The following is a 25,343-nucleotide window of genomic DNA, read 5'->3' on the forward strand; positions in this document are numbered from 1 at the left end:
TATTTAAAACCAGGAAGCAAGAATGAGCAACTAAAAAGATGTATGGACCAGTGAAATTTTGTGGTTATTGGTCCATTGAACTAGTCTCCACTTTTTAGGATAATTTGAAATGTTCTGGTATTATTTTTATAAGTAATTCTGTGCCCCCTATCATGTTGACTACAAAAGTCATAGTTGGCTTGTCATGTCTCTTGCCTATAAGCAAATATCAAGCAGTGTTGAAAAGGGTTTTCCACTTCAGATAATTTCTACAGCTTTGTTTAATTTAAATTGTTTAGCATGTTAATTTTATATCAGGGCTAGAAAAATCTTTAAAATTTTACATGCCCTGCTGGGCATGTTTGTCTAAAAGATACATGCCTGAATTTTTACATGGCCAGTTTCCCTTATTGTATATATCAATAAAAGCATTGGAATTTATCATACAGCATTAATCAGACGAATTATTTTTATATAATCATAAAAAAATAGTTTGAATAAATAGTACATAATAAGACGTCGTTAAATTTAACAAACTTTAAATTATGTAACGGGAAGGATCGCTTCTACGCAAACCGGAAACAGCAAACCATCTTAGCAGTAGGGCTTGAAATAAATTTTGAGCTCCAAAGGATAGGGTAATTTTTCAATAAAATAGGAAATAATAAAGTTTTAAGGAAAAATATTTGATCAAAAAATTACACGCCCGGTTGAGAATAGAAGGGGAAAAGATTCATACCCGATTGGAATTTTTACATGCCCCAGGCATGTCGGGCAGTATGATTTTCGAGCACTGTTTTATCTACTTTTTAATATAGTTATTGGGTTTTAGAGTTTAGATGTAATTTATGTGTATAAAATTTTCTGTGCATTGTAACCAGTAAAATTTTCTTTTTATAGTTAATATAAGGCTTCCATGGCTCGCTTTCCAACTGCGGGTCCAGCAGGAATGCAAACAGATTCAGCGATGACACTCATGAATGCTTATCGTTCATATGTCTCGATGCTTGTAGACCCTGCAGCAAGTATGTTTTTTTATTTTAGTCAATGACCAAAGTAAATATTTCATTTAAATGTATAAGCTTTGCATTTATTATTATTTTTTTAAATTTTTTATTTATTTTTTAAATGTTTGAAAAAATTCATACTCCAGTTTAATTTTACTTAGTTTCATACTTTTCTGCTCAAATTTCTAAATTGTTAAAGCTTTAATTGTACTGCTAATACAATGATCAAGTGGTGACCATTTTAAGCATATTGTTGTGCTGCTAACCTTTCTCTCAACTAGAGAACATTTCTGTACATAATAGGTCAAAACTATTTTATGAAATTTATAACGCAGAGTGTAACATTGGCTTATCTCATCTGATTTAAATCATTTATTCTGATGTGTGTCATAACTACCAAATCATCCAACTTTATTATTCAAATTAAAAAAAATCTTTAAACCTGCCCTATTGATTTAACTTTAATTTCTATAATAAAATAAAGTTAAATTAAGCAATAAATACAAAATTAATGTTTAAAATAGGTTTTTAAAACAATCAAACCAAAAATAGAGTATTGCAGTCTTCTTTGCTTGCAATAAACAAACCATGAAAGAAGATAAATTTACTAATTTCATGCGTACTTACAGTTTCAAAATGATAATAAAAAACCATGTTAATCTATCCCTGAAAACAAAGTTATGATCTTTAAAACATCAATTATTAAGTGTCTCCCATTTTTTAAAAACTCATAAGTTGCTAGAAATCTGTTTTTTAAGCAATTGGAGAGGCTTTGTATTTCATGTTTCAACATTATCAATACATTCTTCACTTAAACCATTTTTTTAGAATTTGGCTCAACTGCAAAAAATTTTTTTATATCTTCACCTTGGAACAAAAGTAGGGTATCTTAGTGTTTCTGGGCTTAGATGTCTTACTGTTGCTCTGAGATGACAATCTGACTCATTAGTTCTATCCATCTATTTTCCTTTAACAGTCTAGCAAACTTCTGATTATTTTAATATGGAAGCTACAGTGATATTTTGAAACATCTATGACTCACTCTTGAGAAATTCAAAGATTTTTTAAATCTTTGAAGTGTCCAAAAAGTGTTTCAATGAGCAAAACTCAAGAAGTACTTCGCCGATTTTGCTGAAATTTTCAGTTTCTTTAAGCATGGAAAAGGTTTGCAGACCGGTATGAAAATTTTTTGAGTAGTAGCTCTTTTTAGTTCTAATTTAAGACCCAATTTTCTTATAAATGCCAAAATATGTGGGTAAAAAAATTACCCAAACATATTGATATTGTGTATCGTTGCAAAGGATTTTTCTGCGTTCTCTGCAATTTATTCCAATGGTGCTATAAAGTGCTTATTTTGGAATTAAATTTGTTTTCGCATGGCGCTTTATTAATTTAAGTCTTTTGAAGGAAGAAAACAAAAGAATTTTCCTTTCTTTTTTTTTCTTACCCTCTTTAAAAAAAAGTTTCAAAGGTTATTTTTATATCTATTGGTGAGATTTAAAAGGTCAATTAATGGCCTAGAGAGTAACTGCTTTAAAAGTTTTAATTTTTTTTCCATATTAACCATTTAAAAATCATCCTCATTTTGCCATTTTATCCATTTTGTTTTATCTTCTGAATTAATCTTTCTTTTTGAGATTTCAAATAATCGCTAAAGGAAATCGCCCATCTTTTTATTGATGCTTTGATTTAATGGAACAGTTATGGTGATTGATAGTTGTTTACCTACCTGCTTTTATATATTAAGCTTAAAATTTACATATTTTAGCTGCTAAAACTTTTATGCTTTGCTCTCGGCATTTTATTATGGTTTATAATTTTATGTATTTTTCTACGTATTTTGGGGATCTCAAAGTACCTAGTATTAATCCTAGAAATGTGTAAAATATGAAATTCTACATGTTCTTGTAAGCCAAAAAAAAAAAAAAAAAAAATAATAATAAAACCTTAGTAAACTTTTCTGCAAGGGTGAAGAAAAATGTGTTCTTTAATGATACAGTAAAGCACAGTTTATGTGTCATTCAGGGGACTCGAGTGAAACTACGTATAAATGAAAACTATGTATAGTAAAAATATTACTTTCATTTTTATGGTTAATCCCAGCAATGCCATTTTATTCAAATATAACAATTTTAAGGTTCTTATAAAAATTTTTATGTAACTTATTTTTTAATATGTAGTTCTACGATTAATGTAATTATATTATATGTTAATATATGTTCACATTCAGACATTTAGCTAAAGAAAATCTTTAATCGTTGTCTGACTTGTGATCGTCTTTGAGTATTGACTATGGCATTATAAATGAAGTGTAGTTCATGAACTGCTTCTTCACTCTTGTTTTGAAAAACAAAATCAGATTTAGGTTAATCAACACTTTATTATGTCTTTTTAAGGTAGGTGGTGTCACGTTATCCATACCATCACACCCGAGAAATTTAACCCCGCTATAGAAACTAAGAAAGATGGTGAAGTAGAACTTTTTTGAACTTTAGAAAGAGGGAAAAGATATCAATCAGATATTTCTCGATATATAAACAGTGCACTTTTACATCAAAGCATGGTTTGCTGATATATCTCATGATATGTTTCATAATATATATCCAATATTTATTTTGAAAATATCACGATATTTATTTTTCAGCTACAGTATTTTCAATATAAAAATTATTAATCATAGTAATATTGTTCATTAATTATTAAAAATCACCAAAACGTTATGCACAAAATTTTTATAATGTATTAATACATCATTAATGTAATAATGTTATATAATATTATGTTTTATTTTAATATTCATAAAAATATTAGTAATGTAGCAATTTTAATTCATGTTAAAGGTGCCTAGTTAAATATTAAATGTTGGTGAGAAAAAAAGAAAATGTCTAAAGACTGCACAGACTAATGAGCATTTTTTATTTATGAATCACATATAACTGTAAAAGTAGTTAACAGAAGAAAAATCAATAAAACAGCTAATGTTGAATTAAATCCATTAAAATTGACAAAAATGTAAAATGAAATATTAGATATTAATGATGAAAGAAACCTTTCTACATATTGTAATAAGAATATAAAAGAAAATAAAGAGTAATTTGAGGATGCGTTAATTATTTTGAAGACTTTAGTTTGATATATATCTGATATTTTCATTTAGCACAAAGTATCGTGATATCTTCGAATCCTGATTAAAGAGAATCTGATTGACCTGAGACTTAATGTAAAAGATGTATAATCGCATGACATATAAACCATGTTTTTTAAATTTGATTTCCACTTTGGTGTAAAAACACTGCATAAGAAGTAGTTGAAGCTTATTTTCATCTATCCATAACATGTTAAAAGGGTTTCATTAAAATTTTATAAAGTTGCATTGAAACTGAACTTATGTTTCTTAAATTTTTCACATTTTAATTTTATGAAATTGTATCAAATAATTTTGGTCAAGTAACCTAAGTTTTAGTTTTATGCTAAAGTATAATTCTTGCATATTTTTTCTATAATATGTTAATGACTTTTTTTTTTAATTTCAGAGGAAGATAGTAAATTAAAAGTTTTACAAGAATTGGGGAATGAACTTGAGGTGAGTAAAGTTGTAGTGCTGAAATATATTATAGGAGTTTCAGTTCAAAACTTAAGCTTAAAAATTGTTCAAATACTATTTTAATTTTTTCTTTTAGGCAATTGTGGTCAATTCGCAGTATCCCTCTTTCTTGGAGCATGCACTCAGAATTTTCTTAAAGATACTGCAGGATGGGGACCCATATTTTTTATCTGAACATACAACTCAGGTAGCTTTTTGAATCTTCTTTTAAAATATTTTAATGCTTAAGGATTGCAAATTTAAAAGTATTGGTGTTTGTTTTTCCTTGGCATTTCAGCTGATGTGTTTTTCACTAAACGACAGTTTGTGCACAAATAATAGCTTTCATTTTTGATTCAAAGTGCTTGTTTGTTCAGTGTTCATTTTTAAGGCCCGAAATAAACTTGTTTATGATTTAAAAAATAGTTGGATGGTTCTCCAAAAACATGAAATTTTCCAACCACAAATTTTTCAAAAATGAAAATTTTTGAAAAATCTGAAAAAATTATATTGACTTTTTATTAAAAACTTAAGAGAAAAATAGAGGGAACTCACTTTACCGAAACTACACCTCTCAAAACTGGGGGTCAAATTTTCCACCAGAAGTGGGACAAGCAGCACTAGGAGTGTGAAAAAATGAGTTTAATCAGTGGTTATTAAAAATTTAACTTGGTAACAAAGATGTAACTGTAACCTAAGTCAAAAAGTATGTTTATTGCCTGACGAAACAAAAATCTAAGTAAAACCTTCCTTAACGGACATTCCCAAATAACGAACATTTCTTAAAGTCCCAGACCTTTATATAGGTTTTTTCATATCGTTCCCTTTGAATAGTTTACACTCTGAATAACCTGTATTTTAACAAGAAAAAAAAATACTATTCGAAAATTTTAAACCAACAAATTAATATTAATTTTCACATTAAGTTGTATTGTTTGGTATTTCTATTTCTCTTATTTAGAAAAATGCTTACCAAATTGTAGAAAATTGTGCTCTAATTTATCTGCTTCAGAAATTTAAAGCAACTGCATTTACCTATTTGAGCAACATTAAAATTAAAAAATGCATAAGCAACAAATCTCTTTTTGAAAAATTGGTCTGAATAAGAAAAAACGAACAAAATAAATAAATTTTTTTTCTACTGCTACATTTTTTATCATTTGTCAAATTCAGCTGTTTTTTTATCAGTCTTATTTTTTATCTACTGTAATCCTATTCTACTGGATGTATTACTAGTGCTTCATAAATAATGCTAGGAGAGTGACTTTTTGTGCCAGGAGAATGACATTTTTCTTACAACTTGCCTATTACGTATTCCCAGGATTGTAATCATAGTAAAGAATTATTTTTGGGAGGGCCCTGGCCTTCCCAAGAATTTTCTTCAAGGCCTCTTTTTTTGGCCATGGCTTACCACTTTTTTACTTTTATGGTAAAAAATTCCCTATAGAGGCAGTCAACCTATCTGAGGTTAGGTTGCCCCTTGTTCTAACTCGTAGGTTTATGAAAAAAATTTTGTTTGTTGATCATTCTGTAATCTTATAATGTGGCCAGCCCATTTGAATCTCTGAATTTTTAGGAGTAGTGAAGCAGATGAACGGCAGAGTTTTGTAGTACAGCAGATTCAAAATTCTTTTTTCATGTCAAAAAAAAAACATTCTTAGGACAGGAGACTGACATGAAAACCTGGAGACAAACTTTAAAACGATGTACCTTGATTATTTAAATAATTAAATTTCTGTCAATGTTATTTTATATCTCTAAGTAGGCATAATTTAGTACTACAAATTGAATTTGGAATGTTGATATAAAATTTTTAAATACATTTGAGAAACTGATGGGGGCATGCCAAGGAAGTGACTTGTTTATTCAAAAATTTTTGTAGTAAAAAAATAAATGAGGTATTGTTCTAATAAGAATGGGGCAACATCGGAAAAGTTATTTCTAACTGTTAAAAAAAAGAAAGAAAAAAAACCTCTAGGTCGAACAATTCTCGTGTTAGGCTCCTGGGGCATAATATTGTTAGGATTTTAGAGAATCACCTAGTTATTTGAAATATATTAACAATGAAATATTTACTAAAATCCTTTACCTTATTTCAGCAACTGCGCAAGCTTATTCTGGAAATATTACACCGTTTACCTACCAATAATATCCTCATGCCTCATTCAAAATCCATTTTGTCTTTAATGTTCAAACTTCTAGAGGTGAGTTTTTTTTTTCCTGAGCTATTAAATTAACCAACATGTTGAATTTTCAATATGTATGATAAAATGTACTTTGAAATGAATAAATACCTTTGTGCAAGAAAGTAACAGTAAACAAATTAGCAAATCTATTGAAATCAATTTGCTAATTTGTGCTTGATAAACGTTGTTTACTATTGTTAAAAATGTACTTTGTTCACTTGAATTTCAATTTTGAGAAACTAATTTTCAGTGCCTTTAAATATTACTTGTACAAGAATAAATTTGAAACTTTCTGCTGACCTTTTACATTCAACAGATGATAGTAATTATGATGAATTGTTTTTGTTTTATAGTCATGAATATGATTTTGAAGAAGTTATCTACCTCAAAATTTTTTGATTTTAAATTGTTTTTCCTTGATCTTTGAATAATTTTAAGCTTGCTCAATTATATACCTTTTTAAAAATGATTTTTTAAAAATCATTTTTAATGAAGTAAAAACGTTATATTCTTCCCTAGTTTGATGTTCTTTATTGTTAGCTTAAAAATAACATTTATTATATCATTTAGCATTTTCAAACTTAGAGTGACTTTTGTTATTCCTTTGTGACATTTCCTGAAACATGAACCTTCATTGGTCAGTTTTGACACACTAAGCATTGCCGACAGGGTTCTCTTTCTGCCGGCAGAAACTAGTTTTTGCCGGCAGAAACTAGTTTTTGCCGTGCCAGTGGCAGAAACTGGTTATAACCGGTAAAAACCGGCATAAACTGGCAAAAACTTAAAAATGTCTTTAATACTTCAAGTAATTAGTAAATGATATTTGTTTGAATAAACTAAAAAATTAAACATCATTTAAAAAAAATAAAATCCTATGCTAGTGCTCTTGATTTAGTTCAGAAAGGGAACTTCCTAATTGCAGAGGCTTGTAGTATTTGGATTACTTTAACAAAGGATAAGAAATCATACAGGGGTGCTTAGGAAAGAAGAGTGACATGCAGAATTAAACAGGCATTGCTGATTGCAATTTGCTCACTTATATGCTTCCTCTTATTTGTGATTGAAATTATCATGTCATGTGCTTCAAGAAGAAAGTGCCTGAATTTTACTTGCCTAAATTTTGTACCTAATGTCACAGCTTTGCAAAACAAATTGGCCTCATTTCTCAAAACTTAAGTCAAATTTTTACCATAACCCCAGTTACTACATGGTGGATCAGTTATACAATAGATGAAAGTTTCACGAAAATTGCTTGCTCCTTGATGCATTGTCTGCTAGCTCTTCTGTTTTAAGAATATTCTAAAATTTCTCATTTGTGCGTAGTAAATTGAGAACCCTGAGATTTTTGAAACCACCTTTTCTAAGAGGCAATTGCAGGGTCCAAACAATGTAACATTTAATTTTGAATTGTGATAATTTTGTAATAAAATTACAGTACTTTGGTTAACAATTATTTTTTTTCCATGCATTTTGTGTTGTATATCAAGAAATAATTTTTCATTTTGCGAGTTTTGCCAGTTTCTGCCGCAAAGTGGCAGAAAGTGGTTTTTGCCATGCCGGTTTTAACCGCCTCGGCAGAAACTTGCCAACCCTGGTTGCCGACCCAGCAAATGAGTTAAGTTTTTTTTTGTAAGGAGTAGCACTTGGATTGAAATATAATTTTCTATTGGCGTGTGCATAATGAAAAAGACTTCTTCCCAAAATCAATATTACATTTTTGTTTGTAAAATATATATATATTTTTTTTAATTTGATATTTCATTAAACATTATATAAGAAATGTTGATTTTTTTATTTTGTACATTGTATATAAGTAAGTTTGGTTTATTACTAAGTTTTTCTCTTTACTGAGTGTTTTAAATTCCTTTTACATTTCGCATTGATTTTTGTAATTTTGTTACAGACTACATTCATTTCAAGAGCATGCTATGAAATACTCTTAAAATGAATGTATGTACCAAAATACAGTAAAACCTGTAAAGTTGACCACCTGTCTAAGTCGACCGCTATTTTCAGTCACAGAATTAGATCTACATCATATTTCAACCTCTATAAGTTGACCACTAAAGTAGTGCACTGCAAGTGGTCAACTTACACAGATTTCACTGTACATTCATTTCTGATTTACTTCCAAATCAAGTGTCCCAAACTTGAAGAGTCGATTAAAAAAAAAAAATTAAGAGTTACGAAGGGGATATTGACCAAATGTGGCAGATGAATTCTTGGAGTGAGTGGGAACCCAATTGCCTGGTCACTAAGATCTCCTGATGCGACAGATTTCTTCTTTTGGGACTATGTGAAAGGCAGTCTACTTAAGAAAGGTTGCAATATTGAAGATCTTAGTTCCTCAACCACTGCTATTGCTACTGTGACTACGGAAATGTTCCAACATGGCTGGAACTAGACTACTGGCTGGATATTATCATGGCTGCTAAAGGAGCTCAAGGAAGTAGGAAGCTGTGGAAGTAGTGTTTTTTTATGAAGTAATCTTTGAGTATTGGTGTCTAATTTTAGTTTTCTTATGTTTTTAAATGCTCTGTTTAGTAAAGTGACCTCTCCATATTCGGTACATTTGATTTGGTCATCCTGTACTTGATTTTACTGAGCAGAAAAACTTTTATCAAAGATTAAATAGTATAAAAAATAAAATTGAATTAAGAAAACTTGCAAGTTTCTAAGTACTAAGCAGTTTTTTGAAATAAACCATTTAATTGATGAGCGACTATTTTCTGTTTGTCAAAATGATGCTTTGAATGTTTTTCTCCTTTTAACTTTGTGTTGGTGTTTCAAGTGTTTAATTACCATTTAAACTTATATTTTTAGACTGAAAATGAGGAAAATGTTTTAGTTGTATTGAGAATAATAATTGAATTTCATAAGACTTACAGACCACCATTTTCTTCAGAAGTAAGTTTATTTATTTTTAAGAATAAATAGCATTGTTTTTACACTGTTCAATAACCTTTATAACTAGAGTTTTTCTATTGTTTTCAAAAGTAATTTCATAAATATGTATGTAAAAGTGTATATTTATTAAATTCTCTTTGGCATCTGTTGATCATGAAAATATTTCTTCCTTGGTTCATGTAGTTAATAACCACACCTCATGCATTTGAAATTACTATGATTTCCATTTGTATTTTAAACTTGAAGTTAGAAACAAATACAGTGAGGGGATGGGGGATATAAATTTAATATTAATCCTAAAAATATTTCAAATAAACTTTCTAATGTAAAATTCGAATTTGAAATAAAAATAATGTTCTTCGAATTTGAAATAAAAAGTTTATTTTTATATTATAGGGGTTAGCAAAATGTCAAACGAAGTGTGAAAATAAAAATTGTCAGCTGAATGTGTTGCTAAAAGTAGGGCTCCAGAGTGTGAGGGAAAATGACACTTGTACTTTTGGTGTTTTAAAGCCTCAAATTCTTTTATCCTAAATTTACTCAGTCTTCACATGTGGAACTACTAGTTTAGAACCACAACAGAGCTGCAGACTCGAAGAGAAAACAAGACCTGATTCCTGGAGTTAAAAAAACCTCGGGCTCAATCTTTGCATCAAAATTGGTCCGACTCTAACCCTATATAAAAGGGAATTTTGTCATTCACATTTGCAAACATTAAATTTTTTTTAATTTTAAATGGATGGATCAAAAATGCTATTGAAACTCTGTTAACTGTAAAGCTACTTTTTACCTCTACACCTTAATCATTACAGATTAGCCAGTTTTTAGCTTATGTAAAGAGAATCTACAAAGATTTGCCAAATCAGCTGAATAAGATTTTTGATCCTCGACCAGCTCCTAAAGTTAAGGATGTAAGTCAAGCTACTCTTGAACCGATACTTAATGAAACCTTCACCGGTACAGTTTTGTACTGTGAAAGACGAGGTCCGGACGGCAGCACTGCGCAAGTATAGAATTTTTTTACATCTGAATGTTTTTTTTACAGATTAATCAAATTTTAATTAAGTATATATTTTTGATTTAAAGATTTAATTTCTGACAATGAAGATTTTTATTTGAACAATTAGTTTTGATTCAAACAAAGGGTTCCTATGCACCTTAGCACATTACGTACTGTTCACTAATTTGCTCATGATTTGTGTGCCATATGTCTCTCAAGGACCGTTTAGAGTTATCTTGTGTTTCCTTTGCCATCTGTTAAGTACTTTAGATGTCCAAGTCCATGACAGTTCACGTATTCCAGCAGGTAGGAAGAAAAATTTCCTAAGAGGACCTGCTGACTGTGTACCTTCTATGGAAAAGGAACAAATCTAGATATTTATGTAAATATTATTTGGTTCCTCTTTTTAGAGGAAAATGCTTTACATAGTACCATGTGTTAAAGTACTAGGAAATTTAATTATTTTTATTGTTACGAAGTTTTATTGTTTGCCGACTTTGGATTTTTGTGTTCAAATACTGTAACTATTTTTTTTTGTTAAGTCTCTTCTTCAAGAATGTTACATGGTTTTGATTTTGTTTTTGAAAAATTATAATTTCATTTGAATAAAATAAATTTTTAAAAATTTGATACCAAAATTTGAAAACTCTTTTTTCCTCCTAGTATAACTTAATTCCAAAGGCTAGTTTGTCTCTAAAAGTACTGGCAGAATTGCCCATCATTGTGGTCCTGATGTATCAATTGTACAAGAATAATGTTCATAAGGAAGTTGAAGAATTCATTCCATTAATCATAGTTACTTTGACTCTTCAACCTACTGCTGCTCAAAGGTATTTATTGGTTTAAAAAACTTTTCCTACTTTTTTTTATTATTATTTATCAAAGTTAGATTACTGAAGTGCAAATTGATTATCATGTAATTAAAAATTTTCTGTGGCACTAAATGTGCTCATTAAAAAATTTCTCACTGTTATTTAACATTAGAAATGAAGTTAATACTATTAGATGCAATGTTTAAACAATGCTGTATTTATTGGTACACATATTGACATATTGTTTTATAATTTGTTTTTGTTTTAGAAATAATCCAAACTTCAACAAAGAAATATTTGTTGATTTTATGGCTGCCCAGATAAAAACTTTGTCTTTTTTGGCATATATTGTTCGCATATATCAGGCAAGTATTTTGCGATTCTTGATTAAAAAAAATATATATATATTTCAGAGTTTTTTTGTTTGTAACTGTATTTAATTTTGTTTTCAGACACTTGTGATGGAACATTCCACAGAATTATCAAAGGGAGTCATTGGACTCTTGTCACTCTGTCCACCTGAAGTAGCCCATTTACGAAAAGAGCTTCTAATTGCTGCTCGACATATTTTAGCTACTGAGTTGCGAGACAGTATGTAGTATTTCATCTGTTTTTCTAATCAATTTACCCTGCTACTTTGTTCAGATATATTTGACACAAAATATTTTCTGGATGTTTTGACCTAGTGAATTATTTCTATAAAATGCTTTTCTGTATATATTCAAAAAGTACTTTAAGCACACAACAGAATTGACTTAAAATTAAAGGTGTGCATTTGGCGACTGATTCAACAATAAAAGGTAGTCGAATTGGTCTATCTGCTTTGCTTGTTTTACAGCACCTGAAACTTTCAGTCACTTTTTAAAATTATTTTATATTTTGATTTTTATAGTGATTATCTGTAATAACAAAATTAAATTAAACCCCCTCCCCCCCCATAAATTCAGAGAGAAAGTAACTATTTTACAGAGGATTAATAATTCAATAAATTGAATCAAAAGTGAATGGGAGAAATATATTTTTGCCTCAATTTATTGTCTATATGAAACAACTATTAAGGATTAATGTGATTAAAATTAGGATTATTCTGAAATAAGTTGGTAAAAAAGTTCTCGAGTGTATGCATTTTCTATTTTTTTTATGAGACAAATTAAAGAAAATTTAGTTGAAAAAGCAATCTACATTGCAATCAAATTGAATTAATCAATGACTAATATGGAAACCAAAATAACTTAAATTACAAATTATGTTATCAAAAATAATGTTTAAAAATCTAACTAATTGGATGAACAATAGTATCATCAAAGCAATTTCAAATAAAGAAATTTTGACCTTGCAGTTATATGAATAAAGCTGAAAGAATGTAGGGAAGGAACGAAAGTTAGAAAAAATAGACCAGAAAATTAACCAGGGCAAAAAATAAATTCTACTTGACAGTTTTTATATTATAGTTTGAAACAAAGATTAAATATTTAACTTATTGTATTAAAAATATGAAATAATAAAAAAAGTAGGATCTCCGGAGTGACTGTTTTAGGTGACAGAGGGTAAAATGTCGGTTAAAAATATATTTTATCCGTCAACTGTTTGGTACTTTCATTATTTCTTTTTATTTTATTTCTGTATAAAAAAACCTATTCTGTCGGAAAATGCATGAAAAACTGCCCAAAACGGCAAACAAAGGCTTTTTTAGATAAAAATTTACAAGTGGGCATCCAAGGCACTTTAAACTGCTTGATATGCTACATGTATGTCATATTTTAAAGGCTGTAAGTGCAATAGTTCATGTGGAAATCTTGCATAAGCAGATTGTCGTGTATAATGAGAAGACATTTGTTTTGCCTAAACAAAATTTTAATAATTTGAGTTAGTGCAAAAGCTAAGATAAGAAGCTTTTTGGTAAGATAAGTGTGAAAATTAGTTTAAAAATTTTTATTAATAATGCGGGCTTATACAACCAAAAAACTGATTACAAACCAATAGCTGATTCTAATAGATTTTAGACTTCAGTAGAAATAATTTAGCTTTGCTCCCCCAATCAATAGTGTTATGATTTAGGAAAGGGATCAGCATTTTGTGTCATACATTGTCATTATGGCAATAGCTGAAGACTTTTCCATCTGTGAGGCAAAAAAAAGGAAAAAAAAATATATGTCCAAAAAAATCTTGTTTCAACAGTTATCTTAAAAGTAGCTCTAATTTGGAGTGAATATATTTAAAATCGCTATTAAAAGTCTGTTAGCATAAGGGGAATTTCATAAGAGTCGAGTATGACCAGAAATGATGAGACCCCTACTTTTCTCTACCCCACCCCCCTCTTATTTCACACTTCTGCTTAATTACTCTTTGATCTTTGAATGAAACTAGTCTGTGCAGAGCAGCGTGATTTTTATAAAGGTGTTAATATCTATGCACAGGGTTGTTTCACACAGCCAAAATATGTACGTTATTTAATGGTTTTTATGTTTAGAGTTTTAACCTATCCATTAAATATACTAAATAGTAACAAGTGTTTGTCTGAATTCACCCAACTCCTTTTGTTTTGTTTGCGGAGAATTGAGTGAAGAAGCATTGAAGAAATAGAACACATTTTGTCGGAGAATATTATGCATATTTCATTATAAAAGTTGGTAACTTGGCTAAGAATTGTGGGCTCCATCAAGTGTCACTCTTGTGTAGAGAGTTTGAGAACATGATCAAAAGGCACGTGAGCATTTTCGTGTTGGAAATGAAAAATTGCAGCAAAGATGCTATATTAACCAATGGTAACTGTTATAATTAAATTAATATATACATTTTTAATGTCTTTGCCAATCCGTTGATGCATAAATTAGTTCTTAAATAATAAACTTAGAGGTGTTTTGAAAAAACCCTCTTTCTCCCAGAATGTGCAAAATAGGCTTTTTTACTGACATAGCCCATTTTGTGAAAAATCTTCATGTCATTGAAAAAAAATAGGTGCCATAGCTGAAATTAGAGCACGAAATAGTACGAAGTCTCATTACTGTACAATCATTTTTTCATGACTCTAATTTTGCAGGCCTGTGCAGTTTAAACTCCTTTTGGATGCAAATTCAAAAATGGAATACTGTATATTGAAAATTGATTTTTTTTGTTAAGTAAAATATACTTTATATGTTGTCATTTACTTTGGCTCTTGTTTATTTGATAAATTTATTGGATATATTTGTTTCAACAAACATTTTTTCTTTCTCTAGAATTTGTTAATTCATTAGAAGAACTTTTTGATGAAAACATTCTGATTGGTCCTGGATGGACAGCTCATGAATCATTGAGGTAATATTTCATTGTTTTAGTAGATTTCATTTATATTTAATACTGTTTTTGCCATATGTTTTTAGCACATTCGATTTTCCATAAGTGCTTTACATGTATCAGGTGCAAGTATTGTTTAGTAATTTTAAGTTACACGTATATTAATACTTAAAGCGTTGTTCAATCGCAATATTATGGCACTGACGGGATTTTTAGGTAGTTTTTTTAGGTTAATTTAAAACAATGAATTGAAAAAAGTGCTTAATCTTGAAGATAGACATGAGGAAAATAATGGACTCTGTTAACAATATGTGGGCAGTTGTGAACCATTCATAGTAAAGCTTACTATCCTCACAGTATGTTTTTTTTTTATGTTGGGTCAGTTTGAGATAATGGAAACAAATTTCAGTGTTTTGACTTGAGATCCTCTCTTTTTGAATAAATTGACTTGACATTTTGTGCAATGAATTCAAGGCTATACTCAGTTATTGAGTATAACAAATTTAACTTTGACTTAGCAAATCAAATTCTGTTTCCATTTATCCCAGAGACTAGGGCATTGACAGAAGTAGTGATTTCTTCTGGTAACTGTTATAGTCTAGTATAGTCTAGTCTCTGTTGTCTAGATCTTTCCCCATGTAGGGAGGTAATTGTAATGTACCTCATTGCTTTCGAGGCTAAAGTTCTACACCAACAATACTTGATTTGTGGCTCATATATCCTTGGGTGACCCACTGAATCCTCCAACTGTTATCTGAAATTGTTTAGAAAGAAATGGTACAATAAAATTATATGGTAAATGCACATAAAAGTATCGTTTACACCAAATCTCATCTTCCAAAAAGATAACAAGCTTAATTGTATTTGTTAAATCCTATAGTGCAGTATGAAATGTCTAATCCTACATCAAAAATAGCAAGGAAGGTAAAATTCTTATCTATATTTTGAGACAAGAAAATTGAGTTCACGTGACAAAGGAAACTGGGTTATTTCTAGTTTGTAGATCTGCTGGAGAAGCAAATGTAACACTTTTTTTTAGCAGTGTCATCTTAAAAGCAATACTTTCACAACCATTTGGAAACATGCAAAACTCTGAAAGCTTCCCATTTATTGCTTTGTCTTCACACATCAATAGTAGAGTTTTAAAAATCGGCAAATATGGTAATATGGTTTGTTATGTACACAATGTTTCCATTGACTCTAACTGAGCCTAAACGTGTAAAGTTATTTGATTTTCTACAATCAATTTATAAATGTTGTTAGACAACTAGTCAACCTCTTTATGTTTCACAATGGTTGCAAACAGCAAAAAGAATGTTTCATTTTACTTAGCTTAAATGAATTTGTAAATATCTTCCCTCGTAAACTCATGTTGCAAATGTATATAAAATATTCTTTATTCTGCTGTTTCTCTGTTATTCCATTAGCCCTTTTTTACAGAAGTAACTAATAAAACCTAGAAAATAAGTGGCTTTTTTGTTTTGAAGATTCATAACAGGGAAACTCATACAACGATGTGTAAGAAAATTGTATAAAACTTATGTGATTTATACAAAAGTAATTTAAACTTTTCCTGAAAATGATCACACAGTGATAGTTGAGTGAACCTGAACCTTCTGGACATAATGGGTGTCTAGTAACCCTGTTTATGGGCAATATTTAAAATTTTGCTTACTCAAATTTATCCTTGTTATTTTATTATTGTTTACTTTCTTTTCAGACCTCTTGCGTACAGCACTTTAGCTGACCTAGTACATCATGTCCGTCAGCATTTGCCTTTCAAGGACTTAACCAGAGCTGTGAATTTGTTTTCAAAAAATGTTCATGATGAATCATTACTAACTACAATTCAAACAATGTCTTGCAAGTTACTTTTGAACCTTGTTGAGTGTATTAAACTTCAGGCTGAACGAGAAAATAAAAATGTAAGCAGGTTTTAATATTTTGAAAACTGATAAACACCGAAACAAAAATCTTATTGTAATTGGAACATCTTACTGACAAGTTTTTGGCTTTATAGGGAAGAGAATTATTGATGAGAATGATGGAAGTGTTGGTGCTGAAATTTAAAACAATTGCCAAACTCCAAATCCCAGTTTTGATTATGAAAGCGTAAGTATTTGAAAAAAAAAAAAACCAAACTTATATTGTTTTTAGAATAATGAAATACAGCTCAAGCTACCTTTCAAAATTTGAAAAATTCTACTTTACGCTTCATAAATCTGTTTTGAGAGTTTGTATTTAATTGCTTTAGAGAGAGAAAAATGTGAAATGTTTAGTCTTTAAGAACTAAAGGTTCTTTTGTTTAATCCAAATACCAAGTCGACTACAATTTTCACATTTAAAAAGTAGTTTTCTCATAAGTACATAATATAATTAACTGTCAGTGATGTCTTTAAAATTGATGGCTGTATTTTCAATTATGTTTTAATTGAACTTTCACTGCTATCTGTCTTTTCATCCTTTTTGAAATTAGTATTTTTAAAATGGAATTAACGATTATTATATTCTTCATGCTTCATGTATTTAACTCAACCGAAATAAATTTCATCCCTCTAAAAAATATCAGTATTTTTATTTAACCCTGATAATATTTTTGTATACTTGAATGCTCAACTAGTTAGTGTATGCTTATAATAAGATTATTATAGACAAGAAAGTCGTCCGTCAAGGTATGACGGGTGAAAATTGTACTAAATTTGAACAAAGGAATTGCCTGTTTGGTGATATTTTGATATTTGAAATTTTAACCCGAACTCCAATGGCTTAACCCTAAACTCTAGTGGATAGTGTTAATTTTCAACCACTTTTTTGACTCTTCATTCCCCTAAAATGACTGTTGTACCAGTAAAATAGTCGAGTTACCAGATAGAGTTCAGCCTTGTCTCAATAAAGCCTTTCCCTGCATGCTAAACATTACCAAAACATATAATCAAATTATCATGCCATGGCCCGAGTTTCATTGTTGAAACTCGCGGTTTACTCGATCATTGGTTATTATTTATATGAGGATTATATGTTTTGGTGACAGGGCCGGATTTGGAAGTGTGGAGGCCACAGGGTAACGAAGGAGTGGAGGCCCCTAATCAGGGTTCGAAAAGATCATCATATTTCCGAAAATATCAGATACTTTGACATACATCCAAAAATTTAGATGTGTATGTCTGATATTTTCGATCCGTGAAAGTTAGGATGTTTTGTAAAAATTTTATTGTGTAGGCCCCAGGGCAGTAGCCCCGCCCCGCTTGCCCTCCCCTAAATCCGGCCCTGTTTGGTGAGCAGAAGCGTACAGCTTTTTTTCTACAAAACTAATAAAGAGTAACTTCTTAAGAGTCTATAAAAGTTTAGCTTTTATTCCATTCGACCCGTTAATTGTATGATTATGTTTTAGTGCAAAGCAACAGCAGCACCAGCAACAACAGCAGGTTCTTGTTGCAAATGCATTACATCTGACAGCAGCTCAGTCTGCTACTGTGCAACATCCTGCTGTCTCTCCAGCTGTACCTATAAATATAAGTCATCCCGGGTTAGTTGAAGTTAAAACTGAGCCCAAAGATGGTGCAGAGCAGAAAGTGACGTTTCAGACCGGAGGACTATTGGATAATAAAGAAGAAAAGGTATGTACTTTTCATGAAATTAAATTTTTAAAGAAATGAAGACACAATTAATGTATAATGAAACATTGGCAAGAGATTATAATTAACTTAAACATTTCTTTTTTTTTTCATGTTAGACAAAATTTGGTTTCCCTGCTTCTCATGCTGCTGCTTATTCGATAGCCGATTGCAGAAGCCTTGTAAAGACTTTAGTTTGTGGAGTTAAAACTGTAACTTGGGGTGTTACAGCATGCAAAGTTCCTTCTGGTATGTTCATAAAATCTAAGCTGTAATTAGGGAATACAATACCAAATACCGGTATTTCGAGCAATTTTGCTATTTTGAAATACCGGTATTTGCTGAGGTAAAGTACCGGTATTTTCGGTATTAGCTAAAAATAATAGTTTCAATTAAAGAATTTTCAATTTGACTTATTTTTTCTTATATTTTAAATGAATTTCTCTTTTTCTATGATACAGAACCAAAATTAATCTATTGCTGTGAAAATTTAGCTTCAAAAGCACAAACTAATAGACTATCATTAAACAAAAGTAGCGAAAAGGTTGCAAAATGATATTGATTTTACTAAATGGCGAGATGAATTACATTTTTGTGCGTCCTGTTTTTATTATTTCTATTTCTCTGATCGCTCACTTCAGAGTGATTTTTTTCAAATTGATTGAGGTTTAACTTTTGTACTTTTTGACTCATTTTTATTTTCATTTCAAACTTCCAATATCTTAAATCAAATTCTAATTTTGAAAATTTCCACAATTGAAAGTGTGCATGTAGGACTAACGGTTGCAAAAATGGAGGTCTTGCAGGTTAAAACAGAACACCTTCTATAGTTCCTTGAAAATTTGTATAGAAGTAAAGCATACTGAATTGAAACATATTTTAAGATATGTTTGTTGTTGTTGTCGTGTCCAAAGAAGTGCAGAGTGCGAAAGGTTTAAATGACTCCAAAAGTCTTATAAACAAGATCCGCTAATTCTGGAGCCCGATGACTGTAAAGGATTTCATGTGGTGGTGCTCCAAGTTGGAGGAGGGAGTGAATAATGGCCTGGCAATTAAAGACATGGTCCGGGGTTAGTTGTGAATAGGGACAGTGCTTGCAGATGGGATAGGATTTAATATTATTTGGTAGAATCTTCATGCCCTTGAAATGTCCAGTACGTAGCCTAGCTATTGTAGAAGAGAGGTTTCTTGGGCAGTGGAGGTCAGGGATTGTTGCCTTGCTGAAAAGCCGATTATAGATCCTTCGCCTGGCTACAGCATTAACGTCTTTGAAGGTGGCTGTTAGTGGTTGATCTTGGTCACGTGCCTCTTTTGCAAGGGCATCTGCACACTCATTTCCCTCGATTCAGACATGAGCTGGGATCCACTGGAGAATGCAGGTTGTCTTGAGTGAGTGGAGAAAAAAATTAATTTCTTGTGTCAGTCTTGTCATACAGTTACGTATGGCTTCAAGTGCTGATTTTGAGTCGGAAAAAATCACGATTTCTTCTATTAGGTCTTCAGGAGTAGGGGAAGAAAGACAATGAGCAAGAGCCTCTTTAATAGCAACAAGTTCGCTAGTAAAGTTTGAGGCGATTTGGCCAGTGGGTATTTTAAGCTTGACATTATTTCCTGAGGGATAAATGATGGAGATTCCTGCGCCACCTCTATTACAGTCAATGTCAGAGGAACCATCTGTGTAGATTAATACACTGTTTTCTTTTGCAAGTGAACGAATAGTGTCTTCGCCTTTCTGTAATAACATTTGATTTGGTTCCTTCTTAGAGCATGGTTCAAGTAGGAAGATATTGATTTTAGTACTCTTTGGAGGTCTAAAAGTAGAGAGTGGTTCTTGAGTTATGTCCAGGGAGGAATGGGCAAGACCAATGGCTTTTCTGATATCCCTGTCTAACTGCAGCGTTGATAATCTCTGAAGCCTTGATGTGCCTGTCCAAGCGTTGAAGGCTCTGTGGGCAATGTGGTCTTTATTGTGGCTTCTGATTTTATTTGTAAACTTTACAGTAGCAAGTTTCCGTCTGTTCTCGAGGGAAACAAGACCACTTTCGAGTTCAGCCTTGGTGTTATTAGCAGAGGATACTGCACCAATGATGGATTTTGGAAGCTCTATATTGGACTGAGTCTAAAGTCTCTTTGGCAGATTCGGATGCATGTGCCCAAATGGGGGAACAGTACTCGAGTACTGGCCTGATGACGGTGCAGTAGGTACTTTTTAACGTTGATGATCTTGAGCCCCAGTTGGTGCCGCAGAGTTTGCGGAGGATGTTCAATTTCTTTAGACTTTTGTTTGCTGTGATTTTCGTATGTTTTGTAAATCTCAGTTCTGGATCTAGAAACACTCTCAGGTATTTGGGATTTTCGACGCGCTTAATAACGGAGTCTTCAATTCTTAAGTCCGGTTGGAAGGATCCACGATTTTTCCGATCAGTTGAAAAAACACAGTAGTTAGACTTATTGGGGTTAATAGTAAGTTTGAGATCTGTAGCCCATGTTGCAATGCCCTTAAGACTAAGATTCAGAAATTTCTGGGAGGTTTTAAGATCTTGACTTGTGCACCAAATGGCAATATCATCTGCATAGCAGGCGATTTTGGTATTCTTATGAATATAGGAGTCAACTGCGTTCATGTAAAGGAGAAACAGCAGAGGGCTCAAGACAGAGCCCTGTGGTACACCAGCCCGAGTTTTGCAGGTCTTAGAGAGTGCTCCATTGAATCTGACTGCGAAGCGTCTGTTTCTCAAGAAGTCATTTATCCATACAAGTGCGTTGCTCTCGATGCCAGCTTCATGGGCGATGTGGATGAGTTTTTGTCGCCAAACACGGTCAAAAGCAGAAGACAGGTCGAGAAAGACAGCGACAGTCTTTTCATGAGGTTTTTTCTGGAGTCCATCAATTATTGATTGGCAAAGGTAAAAGAGCTGATCCGCTGTGCTGTGATGGGCTCGGTAGGCCGTCTGGCAGAAGTGTAATTTTCTGTGTTGAATTAGCTCTTTCATGATTCTATAGTGAATCATTCGCTCCATAAGCTTGCACAGTGTGCTGGTAAGCGAAATCGGCCTGTAGCTCTTGCAGTCAGAGGCATTTTTGCTTGTCTTTAGAATCGGAATGACAATGGAGATTTTCCAAATCTTTGGGAGCTTGCCGGAAGTCCAGGAGAGATTGAAGATATCTAGTAGCTTTTTCTTGGCTTTGTGACCGAAGTGTTGGATCATGTAGCCGAAAATTAGGTCAGTGCCTGGAGCTTTCTTTGGATCGAGTTTTGAGATGGCAGACTCGAGTTCTTCATCTGTGAAATATGTTTATTATTATAATTGTATGGAGTTTTGAAAAGAAAGCGATAACGAATAAGATTAAAAGATCAAATTTAGGCAAGATTATTGTAAATGTGAAACCAAAGGGCGAATAAAGAGCAAACACAAACCTCTCCTGATCAAGAGAAAATGATGTTAAAGATGAGATGATGTTAGTGTGGTCTCAAAGAAAAATTAAAACTAGCTATAAATTCAAAAAAGAAATTGATAAATAAAATAATATTGCACACATATGCACAAACACTCTCAAAAGGATTTATCCAAAAATAACACGCAAGAGACCGTTTTATTTGAAAGACTTCCAGACAATTGGAGGTGTATCGCACATTGTTAACAGTACCACCAACCTACGTGAATTTGTAAAGAGTATTTTCAATTGTCGGAAAGATAAGCACTAAAATGAGTTCCTGGCTTAGGGACAATTCAATGCATTATGTTTTTTACTATAATTTTTTTTTATTATGACCTTTGTTCCTTCATTTCATAATTGTTCGCAGTACATTTTCATAAATAATACAATATTTGTTCAAAATTAGGATGTATGACAACAGGTTTTCAAGCATTTTTTGAGAAATTTCAAGTACTGATATAAATACCAGTATCAAGTTTTAAAAAAACTGAATACCGGTACTGCATTTTTGGTCCGGTATTGCAATCCCTAGCTGTAATGTGTTTAGTGTTCTTAAGTTTTAATAAACCTATTTAAAGTTTTAATAAATTCATTTGATTTTCTTAATTTTATTGTCCAAGTATTTAAACCCATAGAGAATTATGAGGGACCTTTTTCAATGTATATTTCTTTCATAGACTATTAACTTTGGGGTACAGGCTTAGTTGTCCATGAATGATCCTCACCGAAAACTTCTCTTTCGTCTATTGCTCGATTGAATGTTAATCCTAGTCATCCAACGCTTTTTCCTTTATAATTTTCATTAGGTCTGTTATGTTTTAACATTTAAATCGACTATGTATGGACATTTTTTCTAAGTATAAATACATTACAGAATAGATTTGGTTAGAATTTTATTAAAGTGCAGTGGTGGTAAAAAAAATTGCATTACCATCCCGACTGCATTCAGCACACAGCCGAGCATCCCGTATCCCAGATGATTTGGAGATGTATTTCTGATCAAGGAGTTGATGAGCTTCACTTTGTGCAAGAAACAGTAAACACTCATGTGTATATTGGCATTTTGGAGGATAAATTGCTTCCTACTATCCGGGATCACTGTACTTCAGTTCCAAACGTCATTTTCCAGAATGATTCTGCTCCATGCCATAGGGCAAAACTGGTAAGTAACAATTTAAAAACCTTTATCCTGCCATTAGACTTAAATTGACATTTTGTTAAGTAATTTTTTTTCTCTAAACTCGCGCGCAGATTCTATCATGGGGAAAAATATCATGGGGTCAGCATTTTACCTTGGCCTAGAAACAGCCCAGATCTATGTAAACAATTATCGGATTCCTGCTGTTCAATGTTTATTTCACAAGTTTTGCAGAATTTCACATACATTCATCGTTAATCAGTCGACCAAAACTTCTCGCATAATCCCATTATTGTGAAAATGCGAGGGTGATGCAATTTTTTTTACCAGCACTGTAGTATGCCCTTGTATATTTCATAAATTGGTATTTTAACAAGATTTGAAATTATTTTAGTGTTCATCAGCTGTTTTTGTATTTTAAAATTAGACTGAAACTTGAATTTATCCAGTAGAAAAAAATTTCTGAAAGTCACACAATGTTGTGATTTTTTTTTCTTGCAGAAAATGCTCAAGCTATTCCAAATAATCAATTTCAACCAAAGGAAACTTTAGTTTATATCAGGTTGATTAAGTATGCTCTTCAAGCTTTAGATATATATGCCTTGTCTCCTCCAATTCCTGGGCAAGTTGCACAGAGAACGATGCCGTAAGTATGCTGCAATTATTTCATATTTTGCAAGTACTTTTGCTTGCTTAATTCCTGTTTTCCTTTCTTTTAACTTGAAAATCTATTAGAGCATATTTGTAAATAGCAAAAAATATTTTAACTACAGCATAGATGTTATACTTTTTCCTGCTATTTAGCTAAATTCATATAGTTATCTTGAATTCTTTAAGGGAAAAATACAAAAGTTTATCAAAAACAAAAAATAGTTCCAGCTCAAAAAGAAAAGTTGTGTGGATATTATTTAGCTTTTGAAACATTGGAAGAATAATTTAATCTCATATGATTATTTTCCTTCTGTGTCTCATTGGTAATTTAAATAAATTTTATTTCTGTGCAATCATTTAGAAAATGAAAAAAAAAATGCTTATTTTTTGTTCAGTGTAATTCCTATTGTCTACCATTTAGTTTTTAGAAAATAAATTATGAAGGAAAACAGATGTGTAAAGCTTGTTGTTCAACTGTATAAATGTTTTAAAAATTAACTATTCCTACTTTCTATCTGAATCATTTTTGTATTGAAAAATGTAACTTATAGTTTAAACTTTATTCAAAAATATAAGTGCCGTAGTATAATGCTACTAAACCTTCTAAGCAGTCATTGATAAAGCAAGTAGCAGCTCCACTAACAAACATTATTCGGTGATATACATATATATACTTTTTTTCAAGTGTAAAAAATTAAATAAGATAACTCAAACCATAATATGCTCAAAAAGTAACAAATTATAACATGCTATGCTTATGTTCAACTGATTGGTGTACATGGCAGAGAAATATGTTGTTGACTTCTTGCTCATTACAGGCTGAGTCTAGATGTATTTAGTCAAGAGAAAAAAAAGTCAGCTTCTTTGTTTGAAAGAGTTTGAGAAACACTCATGTCATATTATATCACAAATGTACGCAAAATAGTAATGTTAAGTGGCTACTGTCTACCTTTTCAAAATATACTTTTACTAGGAGGAGTTTTCAGTTTTCCCTCATTTTTTGGCCTTATCTTCTTACTTCAAAATTGATTTGATATTGTCTGCATAAAGAACCTTTAAACTTTCACAATAAAAACAAGTTTTTATCTTGAGTTTTTCGCCTTTTTATGTATAATTTCTTATTGTTTTAAGTTCAAACCCGCGCTGTAAAGAACATTGTCCTCCAAAATATTTGTTACTTTTGTTGTGAAAATAATGCAAATGTAATATCAATTGGTTTCAAACCATTTCTTCGTTGGGTAAGTCCACCACCTCCTATACTGAAGGCCACAGGACCGGTTACCTTAAATAAGCGCTGTCGTACTAGAAAAAGGCCCGAGATCCTTATTGGGCTGTTTAGCACTCTCAACACTCTTTAACGCATGCGACAATCTCAAATTAAATTTTGAATTCTTTTCCTTTTTTTTCCCGCTTATGCTACTCTACAGCAGTGTTCACTCGTGTATTTAGGAAATCTCCTTTTTATAGTTTAATTCTGAAAATATAAAGGCATTTCTGGGTAATCTTACACTGTAAGGAAAAATAAAGAAGTGAAAATCTTTGAGCGAGAACCTTTTTAGCAATCTCTAATAGATATAATTTACAACATAAGAACAGGTAAGAATTTTGTTTTCTTTTTCAAGCCATCAATGACTCGTTCTTTCTCGCAAATTAAATTCTTGCAAAGAAAGAAATATTTACAGAACATTTTTGGTATTTTTTTACATTTTGCATAAAAACATTCTGATCACTAATTTTTTTTGTCATTGTTTC

The 25,343-nt window shown here is 31.3% G+C and overlaps 1 protein-coding gene across 1 annotated transcript in view; it reads left to right on the plus strand.

The window, feature by feature from the left end:
- Positions 1-908: 908 nt before the first annotated feature.
- LOC129235164 (transformation/transcription domain-associated protein-like) overlaps positions 909-25,343 on the plus strand; it is a 140,060-nt gene continuing 115,625 nt past the window's right edge. The window contains exons 1-15 of the mRNA XM_054868854.1: positions 909-1,004; positions 4,520-4,569; positions 4,667-4,777; positions 6,669-6,773; positions 9,579-9,662; positions 10,475-10,669; positions 11,326-11,492; positions 11,743-11,839; positions 11,927-12,065; positions 14,693-14,771; positions 16,471-16,675; positions 16,771-16,862; positions 18,142-18,367; positions 18,484-18,613; positions 23,442-23,586. Of these exons, the coding sequence (XP_054724829.1) occupies positions 929-1,004; positions 4,520-4,569; positions 4,667-4,777; positions 6,669-6,773; positions 9,579-9,662; positions 10,475-10,669; positions 11,326-11,492; positions 11,743-11,839; positions 11,927-12,065; positions 14,693-14,771; positions 16,471-16,675; positions 16,771-16,862; positions 18,142-18,367; positions 18,484-18,613; positions 23,442-23,586 (1,901 nt within the window). The 5' untranslated portion in view covers positions 909-928. The remainder of the gene's footprint in view (positions 1,005-4,519; positions 4,570-4,666; positions 4,778-6,668; positions 6,774-9,578; positions 9,663-10,474; positions 10,670-11,325; positions 11,493-11,742; positions 11,840-11,926; positions 12,066-14,692; positions 14,772-16,470; positions 16,676-16,770; positions 16,863-18,141; positions 18,368-18,483; positions 18,614-23,441; positions 23,587-25,343) is intronic.

Source organism: Uloborus diversus, chromosome 2 (assembly GCF_026930045.1).
Source record: "Uloborus diversus isolate 005 chromosome 2, Udiv.v.3.1, whole genome shotgun sequence".
Classification (NCBI taxonomy): Eukaryota; Metazoa; Arthropoda; class Arachnida; order Araneae; family Uloboridae; genus Uloborus; species Uloborus diversus.